General features: G+C 32.6%; 1 protein-coding gene across 1 annotated transcript in view; it reads right to left on the bottom strand.

The window, feature by feature from the left end:
- Positions 1-7,550: 7,550 nt before the first annotated feature.
- The window catches only part of LOC125070670, a 37,235-nt gene continuing 27,089 nt past the window's right edge, over positions 7,551-17,696 (bottom strand). The window contains exons 3-4 of the mRNA XM_047680619.1: positions 8,424-8,505; positions 7,551-7,620 (exon numbers count right to left, since the gene is read on the bottom strand). Of these exons, the coding sequence (XP_047536575.1) occupies positions 7,551-7,620; positions 8,424-8,505 (152 nt within the window). The remainder of the gene's footprint in view (positions 7,621-8,423; positions 8,506-17,696) is intronic.

The raw sequence follows: 17,696 nt of genomic DNA, 5'->3' as shown, positions 1-17,696 counted from the left end.
AGAAATAAAAGTTTATTTAATATGAATGCGGGTTAATATTAACGACTCAAAGTTGTACTATTAAATAAATTATATTATTTAACAAAAAAATCGTAAGGTTATTATTATTCGTTATTATTGTTATTCGTATCTGTTGACGTTCATGCAGGATATATGTTAAAATTTGATTGCTATAAATATAATATCAATTTTACAAAGTGTGACCGCGGGGCATATCCAGTCATTAAATACAGTACTTTTACATTTATTAACTTCAATAAAAATTGAAATCCGCGCTTCAATAAATTCATAATTAAATAACGCGAACATATGATTCTGTAATAACATATTCCAGTAAATTAGCGAATGAAAGCAGTCTCACGTGAAAGTAAGAGCATTTATTATATCAAAGTGCATTTTGTATGTAGTCGAGTAATTAAGATTTAATTTTCAGCTCAACTGGTTGAAGTAATTAGTTTATAATACGCTGCAGATGTCTGGATGCTGTAAACTTGAATATACCTATCGCTACATCTGTAATAATGTTAAGTCATTCGAATTTTATGAAAAATCAAACCGGTTCAGACTGGTTTAAGCCAGTTAAATCTAGACAGTTTGTTCTATTGGTCGGTATAATTTTTCAACAATCATCATATTTCGGCCCATTTACACAAAAATCTTTAATGAATTACACCTAAATCTTCCCCTTGAATCACCCCGTGCATTAGTGAAAACCGTATAAAATCCGTTTTGGTAAGTTCTAGCGGGAGGAATTTATTTTATAATATGTAGTGAAGTAAACTTTTACAATTCTGTTTTGTGTCGCAATTTGAAGTTACGAATCTTGGTGGTTGGTTTGTGTATTTTCAAACAGCAATAAAAAAAAACTTAATGAAATGTCAGTCACGAACGATTGGTTTGAATACAAATCCAAGCCCGAGTTGTTTGTAAAGAAAAATGACCCAATATTTCATGGAAACGAAACGAAAACATTTACGCACTAAGGTTTATTATACTACGATTTATTATACTTATAAAATCGTTTATCGTGACTGACTAACAGCGCACAGACAAAACTGTTTAGTCGTTCCTTTTAAAGGACGATTAATTTATTTTCTTCGTCCGATTATCAGACGACACTTTTAAACTGCTAAGCCTAGAAAGCCGAAATTTGATAGATAGGTTTATTTGACAATCCAAATAGAAATGATTTTTGGTAATTTCAACCTAAGAATGGAAAATGTGAACTTGGCACTCGTAAGAAGTCGAAACAGATAGCTCGTAAAACAATAATTGTGATGGATATTGACTTAAGTTTTCTTTTTATTTATTTAGTCATGAAAGTATTCTTAAATCCATTCAGGTCACATAAATATACCGAATTTCATTATACGCATGCAGTTTTACTTGGTGGTGGGATTATGTGCAACCCGCTCTATCTAGGTACCAGCTACTCATCATATTTTTCCGCCAAAGAAGAGTAAGTGAGCCAGTGTAACAAGCGACATAACATCTTAATTACTGGACTAGTGACGCATTAAAAATTTAAGGATTGGTTAAAAATTCTTACAGCGCCAAAATATATGGGTAATGGTGACCACCACTACGGTGACCACTTACCACAGCGGTAGCTCATTTGCCAGTTCACATAAAAACACAATTGTGCTTGTGCGGATTACATCTACGCATTCTGTCCCCGTGGAATTTCGTTTGTCTTCTAAATTAAATTGATGTTGTAATCTCAACAGTATCCATCAATCTTCCAGTCGTCTCCATCCTACATGACATTGGCAACATTATCCGTGTTCAATTGGCACAATGCCATTAAATGATTGAATAGGAAAAAAAATAATAATTAAACACTTTATAGCTTTATAAAAAATTTAATATTTTAAAGTAATATGTTTAATGTCGTTCATCAATCATGTAACTTGACTTAGATCGATTTAAAATACAATTTAATTAACCATATTAATAAAATACAACCATACTTAACTACCGTTGAATAATCGCCACAGGATTCACGAAACACTTGTCATAATTAAATTATATTTTTGTTCTGAAACGTTTGTTAGGACGCTTCGGGGGTAGACCGGTTCGTATGCCGTGACGGCTAACGGCATGAGGCTTTCATTTCCCTATTTCGCTTACGCTATCTACCGCCTGTATGTATGTATGCATGTTTGCGGTGCGTATAATATATGTTTCATTATTTATACATAGTAATAGTAAACATAGTTTAGTAGTATGTAAAGTTTAATGCAGTTTTCATCAATAAACAGTTTGAGAGGAAGGTTTATATGTAAAGGTTTATGTACAATGTATACATATTATCGAATCGAGTATTTTTACTTTAGCAGGAATTTTTGTATATATTAATAGGTGGCTGGAATACATTTGATCTTTTTCCTCCAGTTTATTTCTTGGTTTACTTAAATAAATTATTTCAATAAACATCAATTTCGTTTCACGTCTGCCACGAGATCGGTAACGGATACAATTTTTTTAGTCTTGTTCGGCCGTATATGCGTCACTCGGACGACTTATGACGAAAATGTTTTTTTATCTCGGACAATAAAAGATAAAATACAAATAAATATTACTTCTATAATAAAATATAAATTAGCAATATACTCGTTTAAAAAAATCACAAAGATAATATGTATAATAAAATCTGAATTTAAAAGGTAATTACTTAAAAAATAATTTACACCGTGTTTAAAAGTATAAAGGAAAATAAATCATTTCCCAGTGTCAAAGGCGTGGTCAATCCCCGGCTTCGCAGGCAATTATATTTTAATTTGTCTTTCTTTGTTATATTTTAATAAACTTCACGATTTTGCTAATTTCACCTTTTTTTTAGAATTCCTTAGAGAAATACGAATAAACTATTATCTGAATTAATTTAAGATTCTTATATGCAAAATATGCTTTTAAAATGAACTATGTGTACATCTATGATATATTTATATCACACAGGCACAGTAGTAGTTCGCACAAAAGCATGCTAAGTACTGTCAAGTGCTAGCTACTAGCACGTGTAAGCAGATTTCCTTGAACGCATATTATACTAGTTCTTAGCATGCTAGGAGTATCGTAAACTGTTTGATCTTTTCCCCCTGACGAGAAGCGGTGAGGGCGAATCGTATGCCACCTATAGCTACACAAAATACTTGCAACGAGTACTAGGTTTTATTTCATACTATTAGTAGGCAGTATATAAATGGGCCACCTAATGGTAAATGTCCACCACCACATAGACGCTATTAGTAATATTCCTTATATTTCCAATACGCCACCAGTATTGGGTACAAAGATATTATATTCCTTGCATAGGGACACAACGATACTAAATATTATCGTTTGAAGGTAGAATATGTGGTGAGGGTGGTAAGCTAACCAGACGGACTTGCACAAGCTCTACCACAGGGTAACTATTATGGCATCGTCAAGCTAACACAATTTAAAACTAGATGACTTTAAAACTAAGGAACTAGCATACTACTGATTTGTTTTAGGGTAGAATAAAATTTTCCAGAATACCGATCTACCAGTACTAGTATTTGTAATATGGGTATGTCTATAATGCATAACATTACATTTATCTTGAAATAAATGGCAAATATTTTCACATCACGACAGCCCGTACTGAACCCAGAACCCAGTGTGAATGTTACAGAAATCCATCGCAAACGCCACATACGTATTGCTTTACAATAAACAAATTTTTGTCATAAAAAATCAAAGTCATTTCTACCCATCAGTTATCGATATTTAATTTTAATTCAAATAAGACGAGATATAGAGCAATTATACGAGATATAACATAAAAATTAAACATTTATTTAAAAAAAAAGATTGTTGTCTATAATTTCTTGCATAACAATTACACCTTTAATTATCGAAGTAAATACGTTTAATTAAAACTTTATTTTAAGTAAATATAACCATTGAAATAAATTAACAAACTAAGTAACATTCGGCCCTTCCACATTTGAACTATTGAGGAATTATCGAACCCGCTTGATTGAATCGTACAAATTCTATTCCATTAACTAATGAAATAGCAATTACAATAATTGAACGGTTCCGTACTGTTAACCGTTTCATTTGATTAAACTTTCGAAATAACTACAGAGAGCGACGTCTTGATATAGTTTGGGATTCTAAAGAGATTTTCACGAAAAACTATCCCACGGCTGCACTTGCTCCACGTTTTTGTATTATCTCCAAAGGAAAAAAAAGTCAACAAGAATTTAAGCATTGAAATTTTTTTTCATTATTTGTTTTGTTTATAGATGAAGCATTTAGACCTTGGAGTAATAGATTTTTTTTTTTTTAAATTATAAAGCTTCGGCTTATTGCCTCCACTGGTGACAGTTCTGTTTCATTTTTAGGCAAGCAATTAGAATTGCGATTCAACGGAGAAATTCTGCTAACATTCTTGCACCATTTCACATAGTCATGATTTTCATCTTATTTTAATTTTATATAATTATAATTGATACCTTAATATAAGTAATTGTTTATTGAGTCATAGAAAATCTACATATGATTTTATCAAGAAGTAAAAATATTTTGAATTTCTATCAACTATTTTTTAGGGAAGTAAAATTATCATAGACATCTTACATCCTTTGGCTGGTAGTGTTCAAAAACTACAGAAAAAAGGAAAGTTATGAGTTCAACTCGATTCGAAATGTACAATCAACCGAGAGCAACTGGAAAGAAACTCAATCAGAGCTATGTCACAATACAAACGATATGCCGCTTCTAAATTTCTTTATTCTATGGAACCTATCCTTTACGGGTCATTCAGGAAGTTCTCAAAACGGAGGGCAAAAGGGATGAAGCAGTATTTGCTAATGTTCACAAGTTGCTTCGTCCACTTGATTAATGATTTTCGGCTTAGTTATAATTACTAACAACGAAATACGGTTAAGATAATCGGTGACACAACAATATGGATACCAAGGGCGATATGAAGACGTGTTGTTACTTCGTACAAAGGTATTGTTGGAATAATTGTTAAGCTTTGTAGTTTGGTTCAAGATCAAGGTTATCTATATAAACTTTTATATATTTATTGACAAAATTGACGTTGAAAAAATTTAGTTGAATTGAGATTTTTATTTTATTCTATTTTCAAATTATAAATATCCTTGCAAACAACATTTTTTTTTAGCATTAGTAGCCTGTAAATTTTCCCACTGCTGGGCTAAAGGCCTCCTCTCCCTTTGAGGAGAAAGTTAGCATATTCCACCACGCTGCTCCAATGCGGGTTGGCGGAATACACATGTGGCAGAATTTCGTTGAAATTAGACACATGCAGGTTTCCTCGCGATGTTTTTCTTCACCGCCGAGCACGAGATGAATTATAAACACAAATTAAGCACATGAAAATTCAGTGGTGCCTGCCTGGGTTTGAACCCGAAATCATCGGTGAAGATGCACGCGTTCTAACCACTGGGCCATCTCGGCAAACAACAAATACATATTTTTTTTCAATTATTTCTTAATAAAATTTTGGATGCATACTATTTCGAAATTGATATATAGATTTCAATGTTACATGTCGTTTTAGTATTTTAAACATTTATATTATAAATTGAGTACTTGTTTTCTTAGAAAGCATCAATAAGCATATAAAAAAGGCGGACAGAATCTCGCTTTAGTGACAACAGAAATACTATAAGACATTCACAGGCATGTACTTTCAGCCACAAAAAGGCAATACAGCTTAACCCATGAGCAAGATGAGCTCATTCACTAAATACCAGTTCTGATTTTAAGTTTATTGACGTATATCGCCCCACTTCTAAGGGTCACAGCGTGAAATGAATATGTCTTTTTATAAGGGTAGAATTACTACTTTCTAACTTTCCGAACGCCATTACGTCAAACTTGCAAGGTTACGTATTCATTACATATTCAAATTTGTTTCGTTTTTTAATAGTATTCTATCAGGCTATAGGATTTTTTCCAAAACGAATATAATAGTTACTGATATTATCGCATTTAACCGTAATATCTCATCAACTTTCTACCAAGATTTGTTATTATAAATTTGCTGTGTCCATTGGATATTTTGGATTCCAAATCAATTAGTAAGCAGCATCAGTGCCGGATCCAGTATTGCTGTTTGGGAGGGGGTTAATCACGCTTGAAAGTGTTAGCTTACTTGGTAAACATTTTATTTTGCTTTAGGTTGTATAATGCTTGCTAAAAAGTTAAACTAGAATAATAATTTTTGAGTTCACCTTAAGATTTTTTACGGAAAACCCCAGATGCCTGTAGAGGGGGCTCGAGCCTCTTAAAGCCCCCCTACAGAATCCGTCATTGAGCATCATTTAAATAAGGCAGAGCGTTAGGGTGATAACGTGCGATAAAAACTTCCCAAACATACGGACAATAGAAAAAAAACGAAAGCGAAATAAAATGTTTTTAAAGGGTATTTTAATTTTGGATTAAGGAATCATTGCTTTCCAGTCATACGCAAAAAAGATGACAATTTTACCCCGCCGTAATGATCCAGTGGCTAGAAGTCATGAACCTGAACCGATAATTCTGACTAATACTCGGGAAACACTGTCGAAGTTTGGTTTGCTTAGTTTGTAAGGAAGCTTTCATGTGGTGGATGAGAAAAATTTGGAGCAGCGGTAGAGAAATCTCCAAGTCTTCTACTGAATAAGTAGAGGAGGCCTTAGTCTATCAGATTGACATTTACAGGCCTTTATTTTTACTTCGTAGCATCAGGTAACATATCCGATATTTTTTATCAGAGAAAAATAAACGATTCGCGATATTTTGTCACGTGTAATCGGAAAACAAATTCATTGAATAATAACGATTTCACATTATTGAATTCAAATTGAAAATAATTGGGAATGAATAATTTAATTGTATTTTTTTTTTTCGATGTATCACTGTATTCGAATGAGTTACAGATGTAAGTACGATTACGCCGAATTTTAAAGTACAGTTGCGACAGAAACGCTTATATTAATTCCACGTTTGCGAACCAATACACCAATCTTTTTGACATCAAATCTTCCAATCCAATGTTGGTGACAAAATATTTGATTTAGTGGATGAATACATTTTCATTTATTTTAATACAAGTTTTATTAGCGAGTGTGAATATATCATATTTTCTTAAATTCGAAACCTAAAACTTTTCAGCATCCAACAACTGTTTTCATGAGTTAAAGATGCTTAAAAAATGGTATATCTGGTACTTATTATTACAAACGTGATATACCTTATCGACGGTACATTTTTTTGAATCCATAAGCAAACGTTTGATCAGACTGTCGATCGGGCTCTCGTGGCATTTCTCCAACAGCTCTACGTTTGAGATGTTCTCGGGCCAGTAAATACCGAGAATGCGACGAAGACAGCGGAGATGGATTGGCCACACACTCCGAAGGGACCCCGATCATATTCCCAAACAAGCTTTGGACTGGAATCCCCAAGGGAAAAGAAATCGTGGCCGTCCCCGTCAAACCTGGCGACGCTCCGTGTTGGCAGAGGCGGCGAGCATCGGAATGACGTTCAGCGAGGTGAAGGCTTCAGCCTTTCTTGAGCTTCAGCTCAAGACCGATCGCGATGGGGGACATCTGTGGACGCCCTCTGCCCGATCTGGGGGACATAGGACGTTCATTATCATCATCAAGCAATCGTAATTTAGCTGTACTTTAAAAAATGTCGCTGATAACATTTCCTTCGATGATAAGTTTTATTTTTATTTCAAAAGTTACACTAATTAATTAGCAAATAAATGTCAATGGAACTTGTATAATAACGTGAATGCGACGAATTTAAAAGTTACAGGAACGCTGTTCAAAGTTCAGCGAAAACGATGAATTGGTTGATTAAATTGATAATTTTCCTCAATTTCTACATAGATCGGTATGAAAAGAGCGTTTTCAGAACTCGTATAATTCTTGAATTGACTAATTTTAGAGCTAAATTAATAATATCGAGAAATATATTTTAAGAATATTTATTAAAAACAAACATACCTATGAAAGAAAACTTCGTATTATTAGTATATTAATTTAATCTATGCGCTTTAATTAATTTAAGTTATGCCAATACAAAAACAATACTTCGTGTCCCGGTATTAAGGTTGAATATCTAATAAAGGGACATAAAAGTCTGAAAATATATATCAGTCCTTTTCTTCTTTTACGGAGACGATTTTTACCACCACGATTCCTCAATGTGGGTTAGTAGCATTTGTCCGGACAGATACTTGGGAGCCTTCAAAAAAGTAGCCTACTAAAGCAGTCCTAAAGGCTGGAAACAGACCTGGAAGCCTTCCGGTGTTACAGATGCTCATGAACGGCGGTAATCACTTTGACATGGTGATGGTACACCATAAAAAAATATATAAAAAAACCGTAAAGAAATCAGGCGCATGACCACTGGCTTTTACGTACTTCGGCATCATACACTGTTCTTCTAAATATAATGAATAAATTAATTTAGTTTCCACTAATAGTGGAAACGCTACTTCCGCTGCTGAAAAAAAAATATATGTTGTTAACAAAATATTATTAACGATAAGGTAACTTAACTTTATAAAAATAAAAATAATAAATAAATACAAATCAAGAATGGTAGCATTTCCCCGTTGACTCTCACATTCCTTTGGGCAAAAATGAACCAGCCCTCCTGTCACCAGTAGAAGCAATAAGCGAGTTGTTATACTTCTAATGGAGGATTTTGCAGTACTGCTCCCATGTCCAAGTGTTTCATAATAATAATAAATTAACATTCTATAATGTATTGGCGATCCTATAGTGCAATTATTGTAATATATATAACAATTAAAATTAATTCGTACTCGATAGGTATAATGGCATAAGTAACTTGTGATAATTCGATTTGATTAAGAATTTTATGTACAACTAAATGTTGATACGGAAGAAGTAATTGTTTATTTATTCACTGTTTACATATTATACTGTTTACATAATATGCACTAACATTTTTATACCTTGAACGTTTGAACATATAATAAATCAAAAAACTGATTGAACTATTCTGTGCCTAGTAATATAGCCCAATACATCAATATAGTTACGTATCAATAAAAATCTAAGAGCCGAGATGGCCCAGTGGTTAGAAAGTGTGCATCTTAACCGATGATTTCGCTAAATTTTTATGCTATTCTGCCACATTTGTATTCCACCACCCGCATTGGAGCAGCGTGGTGGAATATGCTCCAAACCTTCTTCTCAAAGGGGAAGGAGGTCTTAGCCCAGCAGTGGGAAATTTACAGGCTGCTAATTTATATAAAATAAAGTCTGAATAATGATCATATTCCATAATAATAATATATTATAATTTAGGTATATATGGTTTTTAATATACATAAATTTATGATAATAAATGCTTTAGTAGTCGATTGTACATACACTAAAGATGCGTTACGTGCAAGCCGTCACACACGATAAGCACGCGACGAAGCGTAAGGATTTTTGTACATCTTCAATTTGGGAAAAGACTCGTTCACAATGACAGTTATTGGAATTTATTTCTTGCGAATATTTGAGCTAAGACTTCTTTGTTACTGAACAACGTTCGGATTTGTAACGTTACTTTGATAGTATTTATTTTGTGGTTTATACATTTGAAACGGTCATTTTTTATTACATATATAATCCATTGCGTTTTAAGATATTTTTATATGGGATTCGTATATCTTCCCTCTTGGAGATAAAAATTGAACGGAGTTGATACCTAAAGACTAGACTGAAACAATTGGTTGGTTCAATAAGTATTCCAAATTTTTCCTTCAAGCTGTATGTATGAGTAGACTACATTATTGATTGTTATCAACAAAAAACTAAACTCATTTTGTTTCTGTGTTAGTCTTATAATAATAGTTGCTAGTAGGTATGACAATAAATCGGCAGGTTTTCTAAAAATTATCTGGACTGCAAATAAATGTACACACTTATTTTTTAACTAGGAAAATGATTATGAATTAGCTGTTAATTAAATTCACTTTGATTTTATAAAAAAAGTTTTTTTTAATAAACAAAACAAAAACAATTTAATAGCACATAGCAATCGCGGTTGATTTGCTAGCATTTATCGAAGACTTCCGTTTTCTGTCTCCGAAACTCGTCATCAAAACTTTACAAAATTTAAATAGGACCATTAAGAAATGAACCTTGTATTTTTCAAATTCTATTCTCCTCCTCTAATTCTCCTATTTTTCGAACGAAATAAAATAATTTGTGAATCTGTCTTTATATAAAGGAAAGGGCATAAGCCCAAACATGCACAATAAGTATATATGAACATCCAATTTAAGAACCTTCCCCTTTATGAAGACGTAAAAAAATCCAATATAGACTACAATATATTTTAATGTTTCATACATATTGAGACTAAGCTATCAACATCCACAAAATAATTTATAAATGAAATAAAGTAATATTTTTTATCCCACAATTCTATGAACTTAGCTTTTTGAAATTAATCTTAACTAATCGCTCACCTGATTGAAAAAAATTTTTTTATAAAGTATTTAAAAATAAAATTATAAAATTAAGAGTAAGTCCTTCTACGATTCACATTTGAAATTGAAAAACGAACATATCTTAATAAAATATTTATGAATCACGATTTAAAAAGAAAGCCATTAAGAATAAGTCCTTATACGAGTCACACAGAACAATGCGGGCAAAAAAAATGCAGCAATCTGTGTCGCGAACCGTAACACGCGGCCCTTTGTGTAAATTATACAGGTGCCGCCGAAAAATGCATAATAAAAAATATTTAGGGTTCCTTGTGCTTTTAACGAAATTAAAAGTCCCATTAACATATCAACAAAGGGACAGGCTTGAGAACAAGGATTTTTTACACGAAAATTCTTGAAGAAACTAATGAAAATTGACTGATATTTTATTGATAACATCTACTTTACATGACTATATTTCGGCTTGAAATTTGTGTGAGCCATTGTAATTACATAACGAACTTCTTTGATCCCATGGTTAGTGATGTATTGATAGAGTAAAGGAATAGTTTCCTAAAGTGTATCTCATATAATACAATGAACCGGCAACAGCGGCGTTTAGGCGGAGAGTTCAGGCGCAGGACCAACAGCTCTATGTGGTTTTTGGTTGTGAAGCTTCAGGGTGGTACTGACAATTCATAGCAACAATATAAATTGGAAGCATTCAAAGGTAAATCATTTCATTAATACTATTAGGGTTTAGAATATATCGCATGCTCGATATCGCAGGAAAATGTTGAGAAACAGCCAATTCCATTTGTAAGTTCCTATTTGTTTTTTCACAATGTAGACTACAGTATAAAACTTGACGTATTTATTCTAGAAAGTATTTCCATCTCAAATGTCATTTATAAAAATAAAGCATTTCATTTAAATTTAATAATTTAATGAATGATAGAAAAGAGTAACTTCTGAGTTTCCTGTTGGTTCTTGTCGATATAATCTACTTTCCGAACCGGTGGTAGCTTTATATTTAATCCAACATTGTAACAAGATGATTCAATATTGCTTTTATGTGCCTACTTAAATAAAGAATATTTTGATTTTGGTAATATTTAAATAGGAACTTTATTTATTTCCCGATCGCTCCAGGTGCAATCTGAATCATCAAAAACACAAATTGGATCCTACACACACACATATATATATATACATATATATATATATATATATATATATATATATATATAATCAATATCAATCAATCAATATCAAAATCGGCTCAAGCATTTAAGTGGATTTTAGTTACGTACAGAAGTTTTATTTATATAAAGATACTTAAAAGATTATCCTCTTGCCAACATAAGTTATTGTCGTAAAAACTCATAGAACTACTTTACTAACTTCTGTAAATCGTGTCCCATATTGACAATAGTAATATTAACGTCTTTTTAGAATCTTTCAATTGAAGTAATAGGATGGTTTAATTTATATATAATCACGTTTAAATAAGACGTTATCGCGCTTGAAGAAAGACCGAATCGTATGCCGTCGCGGCAAACGGAAACCTTCTCCGCCTTCGTACTCAGATCGCCTTTTTTACGTGGCCCATATACTACATAATACACTGAAGTGTATAATTATAATAATAAGAAAAGTATATCGATTTGATAGTTAGATATTTAATGCTTCTTTTGATTAGAACGCGTACGTCTTAACCGATGATTTCGGGTTCAAACCCAGGCAAGCACCACTTAATTTTCATGAGCTTAATTCATGTTTATAATTCATCTCGTGCTCAGCGGTGAAGGAAAACATCGTGAGAAAACCTGCATGTGTCTAATTTCATCGATATTCTGCCACATGTGTATTCCACCAAACCGCATTGGAGCAGCATGGTGGAATATGCTTCAAACCTTCTCCTCGAAGGGAGAGTAGGCCCAGCAGTAAGAAATTTACAGTCTGCTAATGTTAATGCTTCCCATTGATATATAGGTACATGTTTATACATCCATCTAGGAACGCAATAAAAAATTATAGAGCAATACATTGTGGTTTCGTGTGAATATTATACAGTAAATTAATATAAAATTAAATAAATTATATACCTATAAGTCTATTCCAACCGCAAAAGGACAAAAGTCAAATAAACAATATTTGACGTTGAATTGACGCGGTATCATTGGCCGAGAGTTTGAATATTCTACGATATTCATTATGGATCTTCATAAGAACGGCGTTTTGAAGTGAAATCGAAGTTGATATACATAAGTCGTTAAATGGATTAGTGTTGTATCATAAATAATGACATATTTATCAAGAACTGCTTGTAGTGTACAATATAGACTAGCTACTAGCAAATCGCATGAAGTACGTACATTTAGGATTTGTTTATATTTATTCCTTCTTCGATAGGAATAGACTGTATTCAAACATGGTGTCATCATCATCATTCTCCTGCCCTTATCCCAATTTTACTTGGGGTCGGCGCAGCATGTCTTCTTCCATACTTCTCTGTCGGACGTCATCTCACAAGTAACATTCTTTCTAACCATATCGTCTTCCACACAATCCACCCATCGTTTCTTTGGACGTCGCCTATCTCTATATCCATCCACATCCATTCTCAAAACCTTTCTCACAACATGGTATTCATACATGGTGTATTTTTACTGAAAACCAAAGGTGTTAATTAGGAAAATAGTTAGTAATTATTTAAATTAAATACCAAAAAAAAAAAATGCCCAGTCTACTTTCTTGTAAAAATATTAAAATCCATTTAGTGGCATTTCGTTTGAATAACAATAAAGTGCAGAACTTAATGCATCTTAGAATGCATTTTTGTACCAAATTAAAAAGCGATTAAGGCATAAACTTGATTACCTGTTATTACGTCTGTAAAATAAGGCTTATATGTGTTTTTAGAAATCCATCGAGGATTATTAACTTTATCACGGAATCTGCTAATTTTTTTGTCGTTTTACAATTTTAATATCATATAATTATGCTTGATATGCATTAAGATTGTGACTTTAATTATATGTTAAATTTCATTTATTTTACTTTTATAATTTTATATTAAAGACGCGATTTGTCTTAACTTGTGAAGTTTTGTTCGTGATTAATAAATACGATTGAGGGCTCACATCTAGATCATCTTTAAATTGGTATGTGCTTTATTTATGTTACTTATTCATGACGTGTTTAAAGGAAATTATCCTGCACGTGTTGCACGGAAATCTACCACTTGTAGGCCAACCCGCATTGGGCAAACGTAGAGGAATAAGTTATATATTCACAAGACTTATTCAATATAAAAAATAAATACAATTGAATTAGGCACGTCTCATGGAAATAATTGTTTTTCTATCAAACAAATTATATTACCTTTTAATTGAGTCATTTCCGATCTCACATAATTATAAAAAAAAATATATTAAAATCATAGGGAATGGAGACATAAAAAGCAAGAAATTTATATAGATATTTGCAACAAAAAAAAATGTAACATGGCAAAGGTATAATCTATACATACCGAAATATGTGCAACTTTTAAAAAAATCGTGGCTATGATAGTCCAAACAGTATTTATTAAGTAAATTATTATATTAATTAATAAAAAAATTATATAGGTACAAAAGAAAAAAAAACACATAATACTTTAATTGCGGCCTCGAAAACAAATGTCGTATAAACATATTGAATTTTCAAACAAATCACAAGTATCAAAAGTCCAGCTCATTTCCACGTCCAGACCGCACAGCGCCAGACCTTGAAGAGACAATAGGTGATAAGGGAAGCTTGCGGTCAGACAGGGAACCTGTGTCTCTTTTAATACGTGTCATGCATTTGAATTGTTACGATGTATTTATATTATACAGATTGTAGTTTGCGTTATTTATTATTGAAACCAGCCATCACGTGTACACTTCGCTTGGATTAAAATACCGCGATCATAGTGAAAATCTAAATATTCTTTAATTGTAATCAGATTTGAATTGTTTCAGTATTCAAAATCAAAATATAGTGTATTCAAATAGGGTTTTAGAAGCACTTTTGAATCGTCATTTAACAAACTATTTAAAGTAAAGCTACCACCGATGAGAAGAACCGCCAAGAAACTCAGTAGTTACTCCTGAATAAATTGTTTTCCCCTCCGAGTAGTAGTGAGCACCGGTTCGGAATGTAGATTCTACCGAACCAGCGAGAAAATATTTTTTTATAATTGTTGTTTGTTTTTTATTGTGAGCCAGTTTAATTACAGGCACAAGATACATTACATATTTTTTCAAGATTGGTTCTTCGACTATGTAAGGGATTGTCAATATTTCTTACAACGCTTATATGTCTGGTGTCTATAACGCTGGTGACCACTTATCATCAGTTGGCCCATTTACCATCCGCCTGTCTATACCTCCTCTGTGTACCCCTGAAAACGTGTTTGCAATATTTACATGCAAACGTAATAAATAAACAAACACACTTTATTTATAATATCACATTACATTGGCAGAATATATTACGCTTTTGAGCTAGTATAGACACACGCAATAAAAGAAAAAAAAACTTTATAAATATCCAATCCATACTAAATGAGCAAATTATTTAATTACAGAATTACTATTCATTTCGCAAGGATATATTTTATGTCGCGTCCATATATACATTTTACAAATCACCGTTGTTAAATATTTATTTTGCAGCGAATGTATGACGCATTGTCAACTTATCGTCAACGATTTGGCTCGGCGCCAGTTTGAATAAAATAAACTAAGATACGGACACCGCGTTCAGTTTCTTACGAGAGTTTCGATCGTATATAATTTGCTAAAAACTTTATTTGGTTGTACGTATAAAAGGCCGTATTGGTAGTTACTCAAATGTCAAGACGAACTCCGTGGTCGAGTAGTGTGTACACCGTCACTCTGAGATCCCGGTTTCGATTCCCGGACGAGTCGATGTAGAAAAAGTTCATTCGTTTTCTATGTTGCCTTGGGTCTGGGTGTTTGTCGTACTGATGTTCTGATTTTCCATAACACAAGTGCTTTAGCTACTTACATTGGGATCGGAGTAATGTATGTGATGTTGTCCAATATTTATATCCAAATTCACTCAGCAATAATTAGTGTTGTTGTGTTCCGATTTGAAGCCTGAGTTAGCCAGTGTTACTACAGTATCAAATGGCATGTTAAATTGCATAGGAAAAGCGGCTAAAATCAATTTTTAATTGTGTTAATTAAGTTGAGTTTCGCATGCGCGTACATAAGTACAAATACCTTTTTTATATTTGGCTATATATAGACGTTTTAATTATATCACAATAATTAGTTTTCATATTGTTTTCCATTAATTCTGATGATCTCTTCATGCCGGCACGCCGGATATTTTCAACGGAGAATAGGCAGCACACACTCGGGCACCCTTCATTCCTACACTTTTACAATCCTACACAACCAGCACATGTTTAAGGATTACATACATATATCACATGTCTTCTGGGATACAGAAGGCATTTTAACCTAGGACCTCGTGATTGCAGTCTTTTTTTGTTTTTTTATTTTTTATTTTATTAAGGACAACTTACAAAACATACACCATTTATAGGTTTTAAAAATAAAGGTAATTATAATATTTTTAGCTGAGTGTTGTTTTAATTAGAAATTATCACGGCATGGAAAAGGAGAGTTTATCTATTAACCTAACACAACTTTTTTTCTACTATGTTGTAAAAAATAAAATTACTAACAATAATAATACAATATAAAAATGCAAATTACAAAAGAAAAGACAATTTACAAATGCCCACCTAATTATTAAACAATTAAAAAAAAAATGTAACTTTTTTTATAGGTAACAAAAATGTTATAACAACATAGTCTTATTAACTTGCCAATGGACCAAAAAACCGTTGCGACAATACAAGAGACAGAATAAAAAAATTGCTTCAACCATAAGTCATATAAAACAATTATATAATTGCATTAAAAAAGTTTAAATATATCAAAATCTTCATCGTCTGTATTATTAAATAAAAGAATACTCCATGTTACGTATAAACTGTATGCAGCATACAATTAATGCCGATATGACAACGTGAGCAGAATACAACAATACCGAAACAAGCCAGTACTTTGTAAACAAGCGATTTGGTTCCTGGGACCGAATACAATTGTGTAAAATCAATACGTATTCATTTTCCTTGACAGCGATATAAGATTGCCTTAATTTATTTCCTTACTGTATAGCGGATATCTTGATGTAATTCTAATGTTTGTAACAAGTCTAGACAGGTTTTCTGCATATTATACAACGTTACTAAGACTAGAGATTTATTACATTTAAACATCTCAAGTTTAAATCAAAAAATGTTTAATCTAGTTGAGACACTCAAGAAGTAAAATTAAATAATTTTATACCTACAATCTAATTCATAAGTCCTGTGCTACTGATTTTCTAAAATTATGTACAATGTGAAAATATAATATTGAATCTATATGACACGATATTTTATCACATTTAAACTCACATTAACATAAAATAATTTACTTGATGGCATGGATGTAAAGCCTTACATCCATGCGTGGATGGAACCATGGAACCACCCCCTCACCACATAGTCTACTGCCAAATAGCTATACTTAGTATTTTTGTATCCTGTTTAACGGGTATATAACATTAACAGCTTGTAAATTTCCCACTGCTGGGCTGTATCCTCCTCTCCCTTTGAGAAGAAGGTTTGGAGCACATCCCACACACTGCTCCTATGCTGGTTGGTCAACACATGTAGCAGAATTTCGTTAAAATTAGACACATGCAAGTTTCCTGACGATGTTTTCCTTCACCGCCGAGCACGATATGAATTATAAACGCAAATGAAGTACATGCAAATTCAATGGTGCTTGCCTGGGTTTGAACGCGCAATCATCGGTTAAGATGCCCGCGTTCTAACCATTGGATCATCGGCTCTCTGAACTCAACGGGATGTATGAGCCAGTTCAACATGCACAAGGGACATGACAATTTAGTTTCTAATATTTGTGGTGTTTTGGCAATGTTGTGGTAGTGATCACTTATGTGTCTTACTTGCTCTAAAAAATAATACTAAGTTATTTATATATTTTACTACAAGTTGGAAGATAAATCCGAAGAATGTATAAAGTCTCGACTATAGTCGACAACAGATACTCATAACCCAACCTTTATAGAAAAGAAAAACAATGACGCAAATTGAAAATTAGAT

The sequence above is a fragment of the Vanessa atalanta genome, chromosome 17 (assembly GCF_905147765.1).
Source record: "Vanessa atalanta chromosome 17, ilVanAtal1.2, whole genome shotgun sequence".
Lineage (NCBI taxonomy): Eukaryota > Metazoa > Arthropoda > Insecta > Lepidoptera > Nymphalidae > Vanessa > Vanessa atalanta.
Note: the sequence above shows the minus strand (reverse complement) of the source record. Positions and strands in the feature narration are given on the sequence as shown.